General features: G+C 44.1%; 1 protein-coding gene and 1 long non-coding RNA gene across 5 annotated transcripts in view; one reads left to right on the top strand and one right to left on the bottom strand.

The window, feature by feature from the left end:
* Positions 1-16,595, bottom strand: LOC144588655 (uncharacterized). Its single transcript, XR_013544305.1, has 2 exons — positions 15,407-16,595; positions 1-403 (listed from the first exon to the last, which is right to left on the bottom strand). It is a non-coding gene; the product is annotated as an uncharacterized LOC144588655 (long non-coding RNA).
* Positions 16,438-19,229, top strand: part of RNPC3 (RNA binding region (RNP1, RRM) containing 3) — a 25,446-nt gene continuing 22,654 nt past the window's right edge. For all 4 annotated transcript variants that reach the window (XM_072998025.2, XM_072998024.2, XM_072998026.2 and 1 more), the window contains exon 1: positions 16,438-16,971. In XM_072998025.2, coding sequence (XP_072854126.2) covers positions 16,708-16,971 — 264 coding nt within the window. In that variant the 5' untranslated portion in view covers positions 16,438-16,707. The remainder of the gene's footprint in view (positions 16,972-19,229) is intronic.

Here is a 19,229-nt window from a genome sequence, read left to right on the forward strand (position 1 = left end):
CCTGATACAATTCAGCAGTTAAGCACTCATGACTGCCTCCGAAGGATGACATGTACTCTCTCTCCGCCATCAACATGTTTGTCAGGACTACTTAGAGTGGCCTGCATGGTGCTTCCAGCGGGCAGGGCAATCAAGACCTCCCCAAAGAGTAGGACCTCCCTCACCAAGGCAGTGAGAGCCCCAGACAACCCAACATGCTCCTTTATCACCAGCCACCGGCCAGGACAAAAGTCTTGGGGACTCCTACACTGGGCCAGATTAATACCCCAGAAAAGACACTTTCAGAATTCATGCAACCCTGGTGGCAATGAGGAAGACTTATCTGCAACCGACATATGGTGGAATGGTGTCCAGATCTCGGGTGGCATGGTGTCCAGTTTCTTTCCTTAGAAGTGCTGACTTCCTGTTGGTAAGGAAGCAACACAGTATAAGTCTCCACTTTTCCCTCCTGCTCTCCAGTTCAATGGACAGTTGTTGAAACAGTACAGTATTTTCTGCTTTACCTTCTCTCTCTTCAATTCCCTTCAAGGAATAATTCACCTCACTCATCTTGCTTGGTAGAAAGCAACTTGGCTGGCTTTCCCCAGAAGATTCGCATTCAGATTTAAAGGTCATATCCTCTAAATGGGATCAGTCATCTATCTCGGGGGGGGGGGACTTAAAAAGACCTCCTCTGCCAAACTTCCATTGTGTTTCCTTGGCTTATTAAAGCAAATCCTTCTTTTCTGATCTATTTCCTTTCCTCCTTGCCTCTCCAAGCACTTCTCTAAAATGGATGTGTAATTTTTGTGTCCAAGCTTCAATGTGTGAGTTATTCAGCAGCACAAAAATCCTCTTGATTTAATGTATGCCATAGGTTTTAGATTTGACCCAACTCCGGGAGGGAGTGGAAGACAGTGCTTTGGTACATGGGGTCATGAAGAGTCGTAGACAACCTAACGACTAAACAACAACAAAATAGGTTTTAGAAGAAAGCTAAGCTCCTTCTCGTGAGGGGTTCCCCCCCATTTCAACCCCCATTTTATCTTTTCTCCAGCCCCCTATCATCTCCCCCTCAGCCTCTTTGCTGAACCTCCCTCCAGGTCTGACAGGGCAAGGGTAGAGAGACCAGTAGTTGGCCAGGGCCATCTCACTCACTGGAACTGCCTGATCCTTCCACTGCCCATTGCGCATCACAGTGACACAAAAAATAGTTCTTGGCTCCACTGATACCATGGCAGGGTGTTCTAGAATAATGAGCCTAACACCATTTGGTACATAGTTGTTCTAAACATTGATGTAATTTTATTAAAGCATTTTTAAATATATATATATTCCAGCTTGATTTTTAAAGAGTGTCACACTCATTATTATTATTATTATTATTATTATTATTATTATTATTATTATTATTATTATTATTATTATTATTATTATTATTATTATTATTATTATTATTATTATTATTATCATCAGCAGCAGCAGCAGCAGCAGCAGCAGCAGCAGCAGCAGCAGCAGCAGCAGCAGCAGCCATATAACTATAATTTGATTTTTTCCCCCCAAAATTAAAAACCACCACCATCATTCTGAGCAACAGTATACTGGTAACTAGAAAGCATTACAGTGGTGCCTCGCATAGCGACGTTAATCCGTTCTGGATTAATTGTCGCTATGCGAAAACATCACTAAACGGAACGGAAAAACCCATAGGAACGCATTAAACTTTGTTTAATGCATTCCTATGGGGGATAAACTCACCGTTCAGCGATGTTCCTCCATAGGGGCGGCCATTTTCCGTGCCTCTAAAGCAAGGCAGCACAGCGGGTCGGCCATTTTGGAAGCGCCAACCAGCTGACTGAAAATGGGGCGTTTGGCATTTCCCCCCAGCTGAGTGGTGGGAGCTTCAAAGCCCCGCTGGGGGCAAATGTCAGCAGTCGGTGGTGGCTTTGGATGGACCCCAAAGCCACCGTTGACCGCCGACATTTGCCTTCCGAGCTCTCAAAGGGCTTCCCCCCACATTGGAGAAAGCCCTTTGAGAGATCGGAAGGCTCTCAGCGGCGGCGGGGACAGGGTAGAGGGTGTCCGGATGGCTTCCAGGCAAAGCACTGGAAGCCATTCGGAACCCCCCTGCCCCCGCCGCCGCTGCTTGGAGCCGCCCCGCGCCCGGCCAGCGTGTCCGAGAGGCGGTGGAGAAGCCTTCCCCCGAGGCCTCTCGGACGCGCTGGCCACGAAACTGCTGGCCAGCGCGACTGAGCGGTGGCGGCGGAGCCTTCCCCCTCCTCCCGCCTCTGCCCGACCCACCCCTCACCCTCATCTCCACCGTCGCCGCTGGGTTTCGGAAGCCGCTTCCAAAGCCCAGCGGCGGTGGCGGAGAAGGGGGTGAAGGGTTGGGAGGAGGGCGGCCGGGATCCGCCCCCTGGCCGGTTTCCCCTTTCATGGTTAGACTCTCAGGAGTCCGGCCATGGATGGGGTAACCGGCCGGGGGCCGGATCCAAGCCCCTACCGCTGCCGCCGCTTGGATCCGGCCCCCGGCCGGTTCCCCTTGCATGGTTGGATCCAACCGTGCAAGGGGAACCGGCCGGGGGGCGGATCCAAGCTCCTACCACCACTGCCGCCGCTTGGATCCGGCCCCTGGCTGGTTCCCCTTCCATGGTCGGATCCGACCGTGCAAGGGGAACCGGCCGGGGGGACAGATCCAAGTTCCTACCGCCGCCGCCGCCGCTTGGATCCGGCCCCTGGCTGGTTCCCCTTCCATGGTCAGATCCGACCGTGCAAGGGGAACCGCCCGGGGGGCGGATCCAAGCTCCTACCGCCGCCGCTGCCGCTTGGATCCAGCCCCCGGCTGATTCCCCTTCCATGGTCGGATCCGACCATGCAAGGGGAACCGGCCGGGGGGGCAGATCCAAGCTCCTACCGCCGCCGCCGCCGCTTGGATCCGTCGCGGCCGGCTACCCCATCCATGGTGAGACTCCTGAGAGTCCGACCATGGCAGGGGTAGCCGACCGCAGGGCGGATCCAAGCAGCGGCGGCGGCAGCAGGGGTCCGGATGCCTTTCAGGCATCCGAAGGGGAATCCCGGCGGTGGCCTCGGAAGGACCCTTCGGAAGGGTCCTTCCGAGGCTATCGCCGGCATTTTCCCCCAGCTGAGTGGCAGGGCTCCCGCTCAGCTCGGGAAAAATGCCCCCTCCGAAGGGGAATCCCGGCGGTGGCCTTGGAACGACCCTTCAGAAGGGTCCTTCCGAGGCTACTGCCGTCATTTCCCCCCAGCTGAGCAGCGGGAGCGGTCCTTTGGAGGCTCCCGCCGCTCAGCTGGGGGAAAATGGAGCCTATGGGGAAAACATCGCAAAGCGATTTTTCCCCATAGGCAACATCGCAAAGTGATGGCAAAAGCGATTGCTTTTTTGCCATCGCTATGCGGATTCATCGTTAACCGGGGCACTCGTTAAACGAGGCACCACTGTACTTGAAAAAGCATAAGCAGTATTTCCATACAGTTTGCATGACAGTGTACTGCCTACGGCCGGGTAGATGGGGCTTATCAGCCCTGGAAGACAGCCCATCTAGGAGAAGGAAAACTTCGATTTTAAACCTCCACTGCCTTGTGGCTATATCCACTTATGGAAAGGGCTTCAGGAGATAACCTTGAGGCAAAATCCAGAGCCGGAGTCCCAGAGGCAGTTTGTGTCATTCTGCCAACTCCTGCGACGTCACTGGAACCAGTTGTACTGGATCTTGCCTTTCCACTGGACTATTTCAGTGACGTGGAGAGGGGTGATTTGCAGCCTGGGTAACAGCCTCTCCTCCATATTATTTTACCCAGGCTTCGTGCTCTGGAGAGGACACTCCAGCTTCGCATACAGCGTCGAAACAACACGGGAAGTAGCAGTTACCGGTTATAAGTCTTTGCTCATTTGGCACAGAGCATAATGCCAGGGGCTACTTCTGATGGTGGGAGAGGTCATTGCAGCTCACTAGGTAAATACCGCCCGCCTTAAGCTGGGCAGCCCCCAGCCAGTAAGGTGCTACCTCACCACGGTCTGTTAACTTCATGTGGTGCGTGGGGTTTAGGGTCAAACCCGACAAGCAGATCAATAACCGTGCACCATGCAACAATCGTAAGAAAATTCTGCCCTAAAGCTGGGCACCTGGAATGCACGGACAATGACCCCCGGCTTTCCTGACTACGGCTTTCCTGACGACCTCCAAGAAACAGACGAAGTGCGCAAGACAGCTGTCATTGACATGGAACTAAGTAGACTGCAGATGGACATTGTTGCCCTGAAAGAGACAAGATTGCCAGACTCGGGTTCTGTCAAAGAAAAAAAAACTTCTCATTTTTCTGGCAGGGAAAACCATCGAATGAGACCAGGGAATATGGTGTTGGCTTTGCAGTCAGAAATACTATTCTGAGATGCATTGTTCCACCTACTGTGGGGAGTGAAAGAATCCTGTCTCTGCAGCTCCACTCATCAGCAGGACCAGTAACCCTCATTAATGCATATGCACCAACACTGTCATCCACTCCAGAAGTGAAAGACAAATTCTATGACAATCTGGCAGCTACTATCAAAAATGTCCCTGAAAGAGAGGCACTGTTCATTCTTGGAGACTTTAACGCTAGAGTTGGTGCTCATCATAATTCTTGGCCCACTTGTCTAGGCCGTTTTGGCATTGGAAAGATGAATGAAAATGGCCAACGCTTGCTGGAGTTTTGCTGTTATTATGGTCTCTGTGTCAGCAACACATTCTTTAATACGAAGCTGCAACACAGAGTTTCCTGGAGACATCCAAGATCCAAGCATTGGCATCAGCTTGATCTGATCCTCACTAGACGTTCTAGCCTCCCTAGTATTACGATCACACGCAGCTACCAGAGTGCTGATTGTGATACTGATCACTCCCTGGTGTGCAGTAGAGTAAAACTGCGAACAAAGAGAGTATATCACACGAAAAAGGAAGGAAGACCACGTATTGACATCAGCAAGACTCGTGATCAAAGAAAAGTGGAGGAATTTGTCCAAGCACTTCAGGAAACCCTTCCAGGTCCGGCTGATGCAAATGCACCTGAACGATGGGAACATTTCAAGAATGCTGTGTATAACACTGCCTTGTCACCTTTGGCAAGAAGACCAAAAAGATGGCTGACTGGTCCGAAGCCCACCCGGAGGAGCTAATGCCAGCCATCGAGGATAAGAGAAGAGCTCTAGCAGCATCCAAAACCTGTCCTAGCGAGTACAACTTGCAAGCTCTTCGAGCTGCTCGTAGCCAAGTCCAACAGGCTGTCAGGAGATGCTCCAATGATTATTGGCTCCAGCTCTGCTCTCAGATACAGATAGCAGCGGACACAGGTAACATCAAAGGAATGTATGATGGTATCAAGCAGGCCCTAGGTCCAATACAGAAGAAATCTGCTCCCTTGAAGTCTGCTACAGGTGTGCTCATCCAGGACCGAGCACAGCAGATGGAACGCTGGGTACAGCACTACTCTGAGCTATATTCCAGAGAGACTGTAGTAACCGAAGAAGCATTAAATAATATCAAGTGCCTGCCTGTCTTGGAAGAGCTGGACAGCGAACCAACCTTAGCAGAAATAAAAGCGGCCTTGGATTCCCTCGCCTCCGGCAAGCCACCTGGAAAGGATAACATCCCTGTTGAAGTGCTGAAATGCTGTAAGGAGATCATCACCACCGAACTGTATGAAGTCTTTTGTCTCTGCTGGAGGGAAGGTGGAGTACCACAGGACATGAAGGATGCAAACATCGTCACATTGTACAAGAACAAAGGAGACAGGGGCGACTGCAATAACTACCGTGGCATCTCTCTTCTTAGCGTTGTAGGGAAGCTGCTTTCCCGTGTAGTGCTGAAGAGGCTCCAGGTGCTTGCAGACAGAGTCTATCCAGAATCACAGTGTGGATTTCGAGCTAATAGATCCACCACTGACATGGTATTCTCCCTCCGACAGCTGCAGGAGAAATGCAAGGAACAACAACCGCCACTCTTAGTGGCCTTCATAGACATTACAAAAGCATTTGATCTGGTTAGCAGGGATGGCCTTTTTAAAATATTTCCCAAGATTGGATGTCCACCTTGTCTCCTTAACATCATCAGATCTTTCCATGAGGGAATGAAAGGCACTGTAGTTTTTGATGGCTCAACATCAGACCCCTTTGACATCGGAAGCGGAGTGAAACAGGGCTGTGTCCTTGCATCAACACTTTTTGGGATCTTTTTTGCTGTCATACTGAAGCATGCCTTTGGAACTGCAACCGAGGGTGTCTATCTCCGGACTAGATCAGACGGAAAGCTCTTTAATCTCTCTAGATTGAGAGCGAAGACCAAAGTCCAACTGAAATGCATGCAGGACTTCCTCTTCGCAGATGATGCAGCCATTGTTGCCCACTCTGCTGAAGACCTCCAACAACTCATGAATCGTTTCAGCAAGGACTGCCAAGATTTTGGACTAACAATCAGCCTGAAGAAAACACAAGTCATGGGCTCACCTCCTTCTATTACCATCTCCACACAAGAATTGGAGGTTGTTCATGACTTTGTGAACCTTGGCTCAACCATCTCTGACACCCTCTCTCTGGATGTCGAGCTGGATAAACGCATTGGCAAAGCAGCTACCATGTTCTCTAGACTCACAAAGAGAGTATGGCTCAATAAGAAGCTGACGACACATATGACGATCCAGGTCTATAGAGCCTGTGTCCTAAGCACACTCCTGTACTGCAGTGAGTCCTAGACACTTTGTGCACGGCAGGAGAGGAAGCTGAACACCTTCCATATGCGTTGCCTCCGATGGATTTTTGGTATCACCTGGCAGGACAAAGTTCCAAACAGAGTAGTCCTAGAACGAGCTGGAATTTTCAGCATGAACACATTACTGAAACAGCGACGTCTACGTTGGCTTGGGCACGTCATGAGAATGGCTGATGGTCGGATTCATCACAGCCTCCCAATTTGAAAAGACCCTTGCCCAGCAGGCTGAGGCAAAGAGGAAGTCACAAAAGCAGCAAAACCAGAGAGCTGGGCAGCGGACAGATTGGATTTGTCTTCAGTGTAGAAGAGATTGTCATTCTCGAATTGGCCTCCTCAGCCACACTAGATGCTGTTCCAAGTCCTCCATACAGAGCACATTACCATAGTCTTTCGAGACTGAAGGATGCCTAACGTAATGTTGACTATGAGGTCTACTCCATTTCTTCTACTGGATTCTTGCCCCCAATAGTAGATATGATAATAGTCTGAATTTAATTCGCCCATTCCCATCCATTTTAGTTCACTGACTCCCAGGATCAAGTATTACCAAGTATTTTTCTTTGCAGCATCAGACTTTCCTTTCACTTCCAGGCACATCTGCAGATGAGCGTCCTTTCGGCTTTGGCCCAACCACTTCATTAGCTCTTGAGCTACTTGTACCTGTCCTCCGCTCTTCCTCAGTAGCATGTTGGATGCCTTCCGACCTGAGGGGCCCATCTTCCAGTGTCATATCTTTTATCCTTTTGTTTCTGTTGGGGGGGGGTTGGCAAAGATACTGGAGTGGCTTGCTAGTTACTGCTCCAGGTGGATCGCATTTAGTTAGAACTCTCCACTATGACCTGTCTGTCTTGGGTGTCCCTGCATAACATAGCCCATAGCTTCTCTGAATTACCCAAGCCCCTTCGCCATGACAAGGCAGCAATCCATGAAGGGGTACAGAGAACTAAAAAAAAACCCTCTAATGACCAATCCTGTATATTTATTAAAACACGAGGAGACAGACATTCCAGAAATAATAGTTTAAAAAAATAGTAAGAGGAAACAGACCATTTGCTAACTAAACTTAGCAGAATGCTAGGAATAACTCACCAAAGCAGCTTTGAGGACACATTTGGTGTAGCTTTAAAGCTGCTCTATGTCAAGTATCCTTCTGAAGAAAAGGAGGCTTATTATCATCTTTCTCAGGAAGGGCTATGGCTTGTTTCAAACTGAGCAATTATTATCATTCTTTCTGAGGAAATCTATAGGGCTTGCTTCAAACTGAGCAATCAAAAATTAGTGATGAGTTCAATGTGCACTGTGGCATGATGAACTCCTCATCAGATGCTCACCTCAAGTTTCCTTTTTTGCTATCAAGAGGCTGGGAAAGTTACCTCTCTTTTTTATTATAATTCTAAAAAAGAGATAGCTAGCTAGCTAGATAACATCATGGGGACCACCGATTCTAGGAATTCTAAGTTTTAAGAAAGGAAAATTCTTCATCTCTGGTGCATCACTAGGCACAGCTCCCGCGGTGTAACTGTGTGCCTACACATCCGATCCTAACGAACTAGAATGGCTGATTTACTTTAATGTTCAATTCACTCCTGCGCAAAGGAAGCAATGAATACACAAATCTGCAACCTTGAAATGTGCTTTGTTTTATCTCCATACTGTTATTGAGCAAGTCTCAGTGTGGCTTCTCAGAAGACATGCCCTCCTAAGATCCAGCTGCAAAGGTTCTGGCCAGATGTTCAGGAAGGAGTGGGCAGCATACTCCAAGAGATGATATGGCATCTGCACACTTTCCACAAAAGATCCAGAGCTGGGGAATAACTGCACTTCCTAACGAATATTTCAATAACATCATCTGGACTAGAGGGACTGAGGGAGGATAAAAGGGTTGTCTGACAATCCCTACACTGAAAACTTTTGGCAGAGATGGTGTTTCATTTATAGTGTGCAGTACTAAAGGAGAGCAAATTATTCAGAGTAAATTAGAACAGAAATATATGAGGCGAAATCCGAAGAAACAAAAGACAAAAACGTGTCATACATTAAAGACTAACTATTATATTTTAATGTAAGCTTTCGTGGACCTGTCCACTTTGTCAGACATAAAGAAATAGAACGAAATGGAATGAAAGCTAAGCGAAATATCAATTTCACATCCTAATTGTTATTGGTTACATGCAGTAATTACACCTATGTTTGTTTTAGAGTCCAGTTGTACAAATTCTTCAAGAAGACTGAAAATGGACACCAGGTCTGAGAAGGGATGAGAGGGAGATGGGGAAAGAGAGAGAAGAGGGGAGGGGGAGGGGAGGAGTTGAAGATGCAGATAACTAAACAGAAAGTTGTTGTGATGAGCTCCACAAAGACCTCTTCAAACCAAGGAATCAGACGTAGAAAACAAGCATGGTTTAATGTATGCAAATGTAAGGTGATATGCATTAGGGGAAAATAAAATAAAATAAAAACCTAGTTTCATCTGTATGCTGATGGGATGGCAACAACTGGTCCAGAAAGGGAAATGCGGGGTTGTGATTTATAGCTCAATGAAAATGTAGACTCATTCCATTACTGCTCCAAACAGGGAAAATTCCATCTTCGGGGCCATTAGGAAAAGAACTGAAAATAGAACTGCCTGATGCCGAAATTTATGTTGCAACCACAGTTGAAATACCGTATACCTCTGAGAAAAAAGATATTGTTGACCTAGATGCACAAAAGGGCAACAAAAATAACCAGGGGGGCTGGATCAACTCTTCTGTAAGGCCACATTACCACATTTGGGACTCTTTAGTTTAAGGGATAGAAAATAAGTGGATATGTACTTAATTATGCATTACAAATGTAGAAGTATGCAGAATGTAAAACACTTGTATTAAACCTCTAAAAATCAAACAATTAATGCAAACGTTCATGAAATAAAAATCCCAATTCTTCAGGCATACACCAGTAACTTGTGAGCAGTAGAGAAAAAAAATATAAATGAATGTCCCAAAAGTACATGGCAAAGATTACCACACACATTCTTCATGTATGGTCTCTCCCGGCCCCCAAGCCATAAAGGAAGACTGTGACCAACTTTAAACACACTTCAAGAGGATTGTGGCTGGCAAACTTTGCCCTGTATTTTTGAGACACTCATAATTTTTCTGCACTATTCACAAGTTTCTGTTGTGTGCCTAAAGAAGTAGGATTTTTATTTCATGAAAGCATGCATTAATTGCTTGATTTTTAGTGGTCTAATAAATGTGTTATATTCTTTTACATTTGTATTGTTTAATGTTCATATAGATTCCTTTGGATTTTTGTAGATTACGCATGGAATGAAATATTAAGGTCTAAGTAGTTGTCAAATTGTTAAAGACTCATGCAGATAGATTTTACTTGAACATTCTAATTAATAAATGTATAAACTTCCTTCTGTCAAAATAAACTTCTCAAGGCATCTAACAATACTAAAACATAAGACTAAAACTTAAACTGTGTTTCAAATTACTTGTTATGTTATAGCACAATGCCCAGAATCCTGTTGGTGTGTATATAAGGCTAACTGACTGTAGCTAATTGCAGAGATATCAAGAGACATCTTGATCATGTGCAGTAAAAATGTTCTGCAGTAAAAATGTTCACTGACATTTGGTCAAATAGCTGTGACAGTTTGCTGTGGCAAGTTATGCAAACCTTATATAAACACCAATTGGATTCTAGATAAAATAAATAAAGGCAACACATGTATAGTCCTTGGCACACACATATTTTCTTGGGGGAGGCATTTAGAAGTTGTCTCTTTCATCTACAGTTAATCAGTTGCATTTAGATACAACCATATTTCATAAAAACCAAGTGAAATAAATGGGACATACATTGGTCTCGTGACTGATTTGTCTGTCAAGAGTTCTCAAGTCATATCCAATTTATGGCAACTCTACATGGGTTTCGAAGATATCTAAGTGGTTTTACCATTATGCACACCCCATGAGTTTCCTTGGCCAAGAGAGGATCTGAATCTCCAAGTCTATCTGCTGCACAACACTGAGTCTATTTTAAATTCCATTAATGTAAATGTGTTTACAGTATGCTTAAGTCTAGATTGAAGACAATATTTTAAGAATTAGATTTTTAGTTTATCTTGCCCAGCACTGCATGTCTCACAGTAACTACCAAGATCACCACCACCTAATTTTGCCTTGTGCCTATTTAATATGTCTGATATTACAGATATCCTACATAATATTACCGTATATCTAAAAGAAACCACACATATTGTTGCCTTAGAGAGTGGGGGAAGCAAAACTTTCATGGACCTCACATTATAATTTTGAAACATGTACAGTGGTGCCTCGCTTAACGGGCGCCCCGTTTAACGACGAAATCACATACCGAAAAACTTTTTGCGATTGCTTTTGCGATCGCATTGCGATGTTTTAAATGGGGAAAAATCGCTTTGTGATGATCGGTACCGTTTCGCTTACCGATTATCGCAAAGCGATGATTTTCCCCCAGCTGATCGGCGGTTCCAAAATGGCCACCAGGTAAAAAAATGGGCACCCACTGTGTTTAGGGCCAGATTCCTCGCTTACCAGGCAGCGAAAATGGCCGCCGTATGGAGGATTTTCGCTTAAAGGTCAGCTTTAAGCCCATAGGAACGCATTGAGGGGGTTTCAATGCATTCCTATGGGCTTTTTAAAATCGCATAGTGACGAAATCGCTTTGCAGCAATTTTTGCTGCACCGATTAATGTCGCTATGCGAGGCACCACTGTAACTCAAAAGCTTGGAGTCATTGGGAGGCTGGCAACTCTACACATTCTTCCTTACTAAAATTATTTGGTCAATTGCTATCCTGAGGCTCTAATAAAGTATTAACGAGCTTATTTTCCAGAAAATTAGCTCAAGATTTGGTTGGGATAACTATGCACTATTTTTCATGCGGTTCGGCTATAACTGTTGTAACTCGGTTGTGTAAAATGACTAAGGACCAGCTTACATGTTTAGAATACGCTAAACATTTCCTCTTACATAGACATCACCTTCAATAATAATTTAAATTGGCTCTTGGCGATATTTGTTATTGCCATATGTAAAGAAATAAGTAAAAAAACCAAGCATAAATATAGCTCTAAAATGAATAGTCTGGTATCCCAAGAGTGGCTAGTGCACAGTAAAGGATTTACCAATGTCAAGGTCAGTTGAACTTTTTATTTATCAAAGTTAGTGAAGATTAATGAGCTGTCTTGAAGGACTTCAAACTGAATTGAAGTTTGCCTTTGTCTTATCATTTATCTGCTAAAGAATCTTGTAAGTTTATTTTTTCATGAATGAGACCCAATGCAGGATGTTGGTCAAGTGATATCAGTTTGAATTATTTTCAAAAGTGAAAAACCATAGCTTAGAGGAAAAGAAAAATCCACATGTGAACTTAAGACCCCCCCTTTGCCTCTAAAACCTGTTATGGCAGTGAGATATATGCTTACAGTTCACAGATTTCATAAAATCTATGTGTAAAGGAAAATATTTGGATAACATTTTAATGTGCATTCTGTGAATAATAGAATACCAAATCTCCTTGGCCATTTTATTTTTTTTAATGAAGAATCCTGAGCTATCACCTTGTCTTCACTGTTTTATACTCTTTTTTCAATAGTCTTAGAGTATGGCTACACTTTGGAAATTGATAGCTGGATTGGAGATTTCGAAATGGGATTAAAGTCACATGGTAGTGACATGGTATTTGGATCACTGTGTTTATGTCCTCTTGGTAAAACTTTTGTTTTAAAACTATGTTGTGCATTACTTGAGGTTGCTAAACGGGCTGTTAAAATTATTGTTACTGGAACTTTGTCTTGTGCCTACCTTTGTGCTGGCCACTTGCTGCTGTGGTATTATTTTAATTTTTTTTTATTTCTTCCATATTGGCATATCACTATGTCAGTATTCGAGATGGCAAAATTAAAGAAAGGTAGCCAATAAGAGGAGGAAATTTTACTTAGTGTCTTTTTAAAAAAATGCTCCCTGACCAAACAACAACAATATTCAGAGCTATACTTCATGTAAATTGATATTTTTAAATCCATTCCAATTCCTTCAGTCAATTTGCATACTTTTTTTATTTTTTATTTTACATATAAGTGCTCCCCTAGGTGTTCCTTTCAAATTGAAAATAGTCTCCGGTTTCTCTCTCTCTCTGTGTGTGTGTGTATGTATGTCCACCTTCATTCTTATCTTGCAAAGCTTTCTATATAACTCTTTGAAAAATGTTTCTGAAGAAAAAAAATTATCTGTTCTAGATGGTATCACAATCAGGATTATTAAAAAAGTTCTAAAGAATATTTTGACACTATAACAGAATTTTAAAAGCCATTAATTTGTGTTGAATAATAAGCCACCTCTATTTTAGAACACTTCTGGAACGTACTTTTGTTGTGATCACAAAATGCCCACCACTCACTGAATTTTTTTTAAAAATTATTTTTTATTTTTAACAACTAGGGCATAGGTCGGGGAACAGGGGTAAATTACCCCAAATGGGGTAAAAGTGAAAATCCTGGGGGTAATGAACAGAGTGCTACACCCCTCCCTCTCTCCCTCCCACCCCCACCCTCTGCAGCCAAATCTCAAATTGTAAGCTACCTCTCCCTGTTACTGCTGCTAATTGCAGCAGGCACTTGTAAATCCTCCGTCAGTTGAGAGATCGGGAGATAAGCTCCTTGATTGGTTGCAGTTGTGGATTAGCCCCAAGCAATCAATCAATCAACCCCAGGGGGCTTCTGAATGACTGCTTCCTCCAGAAATGACTGCTAACAAGCAGCAGGAGGGAAAGGATCACGGAGTAAGCAAGGGAAGGAGGGAAGAAAGGTGCGAGAGACCAAGAACTTCATCAAACTTATTTAAATGTATGTAATTATAGAAAATGGAGGGAGGGAGGAAATGGAGTGTGTGTGTGTGTGTGTGTGTGTGTGTGTGTGTGTGTGTGTGTGTGTGTGTGTGTGTGTGTGTGTGTGTGTGTGTGTGTGTGTGTGTGTGTGTGTGTGTGTGTGTGTGTGTGTGTGTGTGTGTGTGTGTGTGTGAGAGGGAGACTGACTGACTGACTGACTATGAAAAAGAACTAACAGTTAGCAATTTGGTCTCCAATTCCTCTGCTCCTTCGAAATCCAGCTTGTACTTGTGGGAGTTCTTGGTCCACATACTGCTGAAGCCTGCCTTGGAGAATTTTGAGCATAACCTTGCTAGCGTGGGAAAGGAGTGCAATTGTACAGTATTCTTTGGCACTTCCCTTCTTTGGGACTAGGATGCAGACTGATCTTTTCCAATCCTCTGGCCACTGCTGAGTTTTCCATTGATGATGATAAAAAAAAGCACACTGGTCCTTTGATATTGGGCTGTGGCACCAAGATGTGTGACATGACCTTTAGCCTGGTTTGTTCCTTTTTGCACACCATACATAGAATGATTAAAGTGGTAGGGAAAGCTTCCCCCTCAATTCTGCGTTGGCTGTATCTAGCAAGCATGTCATTGCTAGCACCACTCTGGCAGCCACTGATAATTAAATCCTCTGCGAGCTAGCAAAAATTTAATGCAACTTGCTAGGCACGTAGGACACCTTACTACTCCCTATAGCACACCATGGCTGGAGTGCAATGTGTTCCAGCCAAAATAGTGCACATCTTTATCAAATTTGGTGCATCCTGCTAGTTTGGTACACAGCTGTGTAGATTCAATAATATTTTTAATTCAAATAATGTATGATTTCCTTCCTTTCGAATCAAGGGGGTAATGTTGGTGGAAATAAAGTTTTTTTTTGGGGGGGGTAAAAGGTAAAAAAGTTCCCTGACCCCTGAACTAGGGATAAGGTAAGGAGTACAGAAGGTAGAGGGGGATATGGGGGGAAGGGGGGAAGGGGGGAAGGAGAACACAAAATGTACTGTCATCCAATCTGTTCATGTTGCGCTATCAAGTCCATTTTCTGCCTTTCTACAATTTGATTGCCCTCTAGGTTTCAACTTACAGTTACATCTTAGTTAGCACTATCTGGTGACTCAAGCCATTTGTATAATAAATCCCATCGTTCAGTTGTCTTTTGTATTGGACAGTCTTACAACACTGATAGAATATCCATTTCTGCCGCTTCCCACATCTTTTCAATGAGTTCCTCTTGTTTCGGTAACTCCGATTTCTTCTTAGCATAAAGTATTCTGGCTGCAGTGACTATATATAAAACTAGGTAGTTCTTTGTCTTATCTATATTGTCTGGTATATTGCTCAATAAAAACAATTCAGGGGTTCGTGGAACATTACAAAGCAGTATTTTTTGTAAGAGTATGTACTGCTATCCAATACTGTTTTGCTACTCTACAAGTCCACTACATATGGTAAAAGCTTCCCTCTTGTGCTTCACACTTCCAACAAACATTTGACATCTCTGTATAAATCTTTGACAATTTTTCCAGATTCATATGCCACCTATAAAACATCTTATATATGTTCCCCTTGAAATTTACCGATTTTGTGAGCTTTATGTTATTTTTCCATATTTGCAACCACTGATCAATATCAATATTATGTCCTATATTTTGTGCCCACCTAATCATACATTCTTTTACCATCTCATCATGCATTTTAATTTCAAGCAACTAATCATACATTTTCTTAATTACTTTATCATTTATCATCACTCACTAAAAACTGTGAGACATCTAGATGACACTGTCTTCGATTTGGAATCCTCTGGTTTTTTCCCCCTTCATTTCTTCTGTCTTTACATATACCAATGTGTCAGTGTCATCCTAACTCAAAGATACACCATTGGTAGGGGTTTAGGATGAGGCACAGCTTTTTCTTCTACCAAAAATGTCTGTCTGCTGGCAGAACTGTCTTTTTCCAGACCAGAAAGGACTAATCAATGTTGGATAAACAATCACCTCAGTCCAAAAAAGTCTCTCCTAGGCACACGAACCACAGACAATATACAAGGTTACAAACAAAACTCAAATAAGATTTACCTGTGACAATTCAAATTAATATACACAGATATTTGGTTGTTGTTTAGTCGTGTCCGACTCTTCGTGACCCCATGGACCAGAGCACACCAGGCCCTCCTGTCTTCCACTGCCTCCCAGAGTTTGGTCAAATTCATTCTGGCAGCTTTGATGACACTGTCCAACTATCTTGTCATCGGTCGTCCCCTTCTCCACTTGCCTTCACACTTTCCCAACACCAGGGTCTTTTCCAGGGAGTCTTCTCTTCTCATGAGATGGCCAAAGGATTGGAGCCTCAGCTTCAGGATCTGTCCTTCCAGTGAGCACTCAGGGTTGATTTCCTTCAGAATGGGTAGGTTTGTTCTCTTTGCAATCCAGGGGACTCTCAAGAGCGTCCTCCAGCACCACAATTCAAAGGCATCAATTCTTCGATGGTCAGCCTTCTTTATGGTCCTGCTCTCACTACTATACATCGCTTCTTGTGGTCCACACAAATGCTTTTGCATAGCTGATGAAGCAGAAGTAGATGTTTTTCTGGAACTCTGTGGCTTTCTTCATACTCAAGAGAATGTTAGCAATTTGGTTTCTAGTTCCTCTGCCCCTTCGAAATCCAGCTTGTCCTTCTCTTATATGCAGATATAATCATAGGTATTAGGCTGGACTGTCTACTATAGGCACAAGAAAAATATATGAGAAACCAGAGTGGGAACAAGGGGAATTTGGACCACATGCGAAAGAAGCAACAGAACTCCCACTGCAGTTTCAACAGATGTAAAAAAAAAAAGGGGAAGTTCCTCAGGAGGCATCTTATCCGTTAGGAAGCATTCGGTTTGCCATCCGTTTATACGCTTGATTACAGGGACTATACCTTCTTTAGCCTCTGGCTACACAACTTCTATTTTAAACCAAAAGTGCTGAAAGAATAGCAACTTGACTGAACCCCTTGGGCTTCAGCTCTAGTCTCGCGAGATTTATCCTGCCTGGAATAAACTTTTAAGTTTAATGCTGGGAAGGCTTGCGAGATTTCCTGTGAGCGCCTTCTCTCCGACGGCACATGCGCAGTCTTGTTGTAGCCGCCTCCGTTGTGCCAGCAACATGGCGGCGCCCGGTTCAGAGGAAACTGGCGGGCAGCCGCGGCCGGGGAAAAGCAACCGGACCCTGTTGGTGCGGCATCTGCCCGCCGTGTTGACGGCGTCGGAGAAAGAGGATTTGCTGAAGCACTTCGGAGCCGCGTCCGTGCGAGTCCTGTCCGACCACGGAAGACTGGTGAGGAACGAAGCGTCTCCGTCCGGGTTGAGCGAGAGGATCTGTCCCCTGAACTAGCGGTGCTTCCTTTCCTCGGTTCTGGAGGGGAAAATGGAGTCGGTTGTGGGGATTGCACTCCCCGTTTTGTGCTTTTGGGGTGGCGGTGGTGATAAGGCAATTAATCACAGCCTATCTGGAGCTGTTGATTTTCATTTCGGGTTGCCCTTCAGGAGCTAGGCAGAAACTCAACAGGTGAAGTGTCTGTGCACGAAGGGGAGAGCGGCACCTGTTCTGCTTCTGCCGCGCATTTGGTTAAAGGAGCAGGCGAGGCCGTCTGGATGAGGTGTTCCACTTTACACAGTGAACACAGAGCACGGTTGTTGCCTCTTGAGACAGCCCTCCCGTCTTCTGCCACCCCGGATCTCCTGCCTGTGCAAAATATATATATATATATATATATATATATATATATATATATATATATATATATATATATATATATATATATATATATATATATATATATATATATATATATATATATATATATATATATATATATATATATATATATATATCTGGGCCATCAAAGGGTGGCAACAGCGCATGTTGTGGCACTAAACAAAACGTTGTGCTGGCTAATAGTAGCACAGTTTGTTGCTGTGTGTTGTTTCTAATTGAAGACGGCCTTATTAAGGATTTTCAGAAAGTGCGGTTATTAAAAGCCCCGCTCACTTTCTTCATTTGAGTCAATTTGTGATGTTTATTTATTTATTTAACTTATATGCCGCCCACTCTACCCAAAGGTCTCTGGGCGGCTTACAACAATTAAAATTCAACTAAAATACAATAAAAGATAAAATGATTAAAACACAATTAAAATTGCCATCAGGACCCACAGTTGATGTTATTTCAATTAAAACCCTTCTGGAACAGAAGTTTAGTCTTTCACTTTTCCTGCAGCCTTCCACTTTTTGTAGCATTATTATTTTTCTCAGTGAGTATTGTCTTATGGTATATCCAAAGTTCAGTAGCCTCAGTTTGGTCATTTTAGTTCTCTGTGAGAAATTAACTAACTATTTTGTCTTTTTTCCTAAGGAGAAGCAATGGAAATTTATAAGTGATCTCATGCTTCATTTAATCAAAAACGTGTGTATGTGACTTTCTCGTGGTACCAATTTCCTCCACTACCACATTTTGAAGGAGTCAGTTTTGTTTCTGGTCAGCTTTCACATCTGTAGCTAATCTTTGGGAATGGAATAGTATAAAGAGTCTTGACCTTGGTCTCCAATGATGCATCCTTACATTAGACAATTGTTTTTCATTCCTTCAGACCTACTCTTCCAAGTTTCAGGTTTTTTTTTAAATTTCTTGGCTGTATTTTGCATATTGATTCATCTCATAATTTTGACTTTCTCATAAAGAAGAAAACTGTGCAATTCTTCTGTAATCATGATTTTTGAAAAGGATCTTGTGATTTTAGTCCACCGCAAGATAAATATGTATTAGTACTTAAGTGCAGTTATAAAAAAAAAGACTAACAGTTTGAGGCTGGAGTAATGCAGTCAGTGTTCAAGTTGGAAAAAATACAGTGGAACCTCTACTTACTAACATCCCTAACTACGAATGATCCAATTTACGACTCTGGTGGCAAAATTGTGCTTCTACCTGCGGCCGCAGCTTCAAGATACGAACGAAAAAGGCAGGGGAAAGGGGCGGGAAATTCAAACCTTTGGTGGCGAAGAGACTGCTTCTTTGTAGCTCTTTTGCCCCAACGGTTAGGAAAAGGGAGGCTCAGCCTCCCGGGCTTCCAGCGCTGCTGCTACCGCCGCCGGGAGGTGAGCCACTGGACCATCCCGGCTGGGTCAGCCTCCCGAGCTTCCAGTGCTGCCGCTGCAGGCTTTCCCGGGGTTCGCCGCAAGCGCCACCTTTCTCCACCGCCATCCGCTGCTGGGCCAGGGTTTCCGCCCCGCCAATGCAGGCTTTCCCCTTCATAAGACAGTAAATATTTGCAGTAAATTTAGATGTCTAGGTGCATAAAAGCAGTTTTGCCTGATGGCAAAAAGATGGCATTATAGATGACAGGCAACCTTCTTAGGGGAGAATAAAAAGGTAAAAGTTCCCCTTGACAATTTTCCAGTCATGTCTGACTCTATGGGGCAGTGCTCATCCCCATTTCCAAGCCATAGAACCGCGTTTGTCCATAGACATTTTCCATGGTCACGTGGCTAGCACGACTAGACACGGAACGCCGTTACCTTCCCACCACTCGTGTTTGC

Source organism: Pogona vitticeps, chromosome 4 (assembly GCF_051106095.1).
Source record: "Pogona vitticeps strain Pit_001003342236 chromosome 4, PviZW2.1, whole genome shotgun sequence".
Classification (NCBI taxonomy): domain Eukaryota; kingdom Metazoa; phylum Chordata; class Lepidosauria; order Squamata; family Agamidae; genus Pogona; species Pogona vitticeps.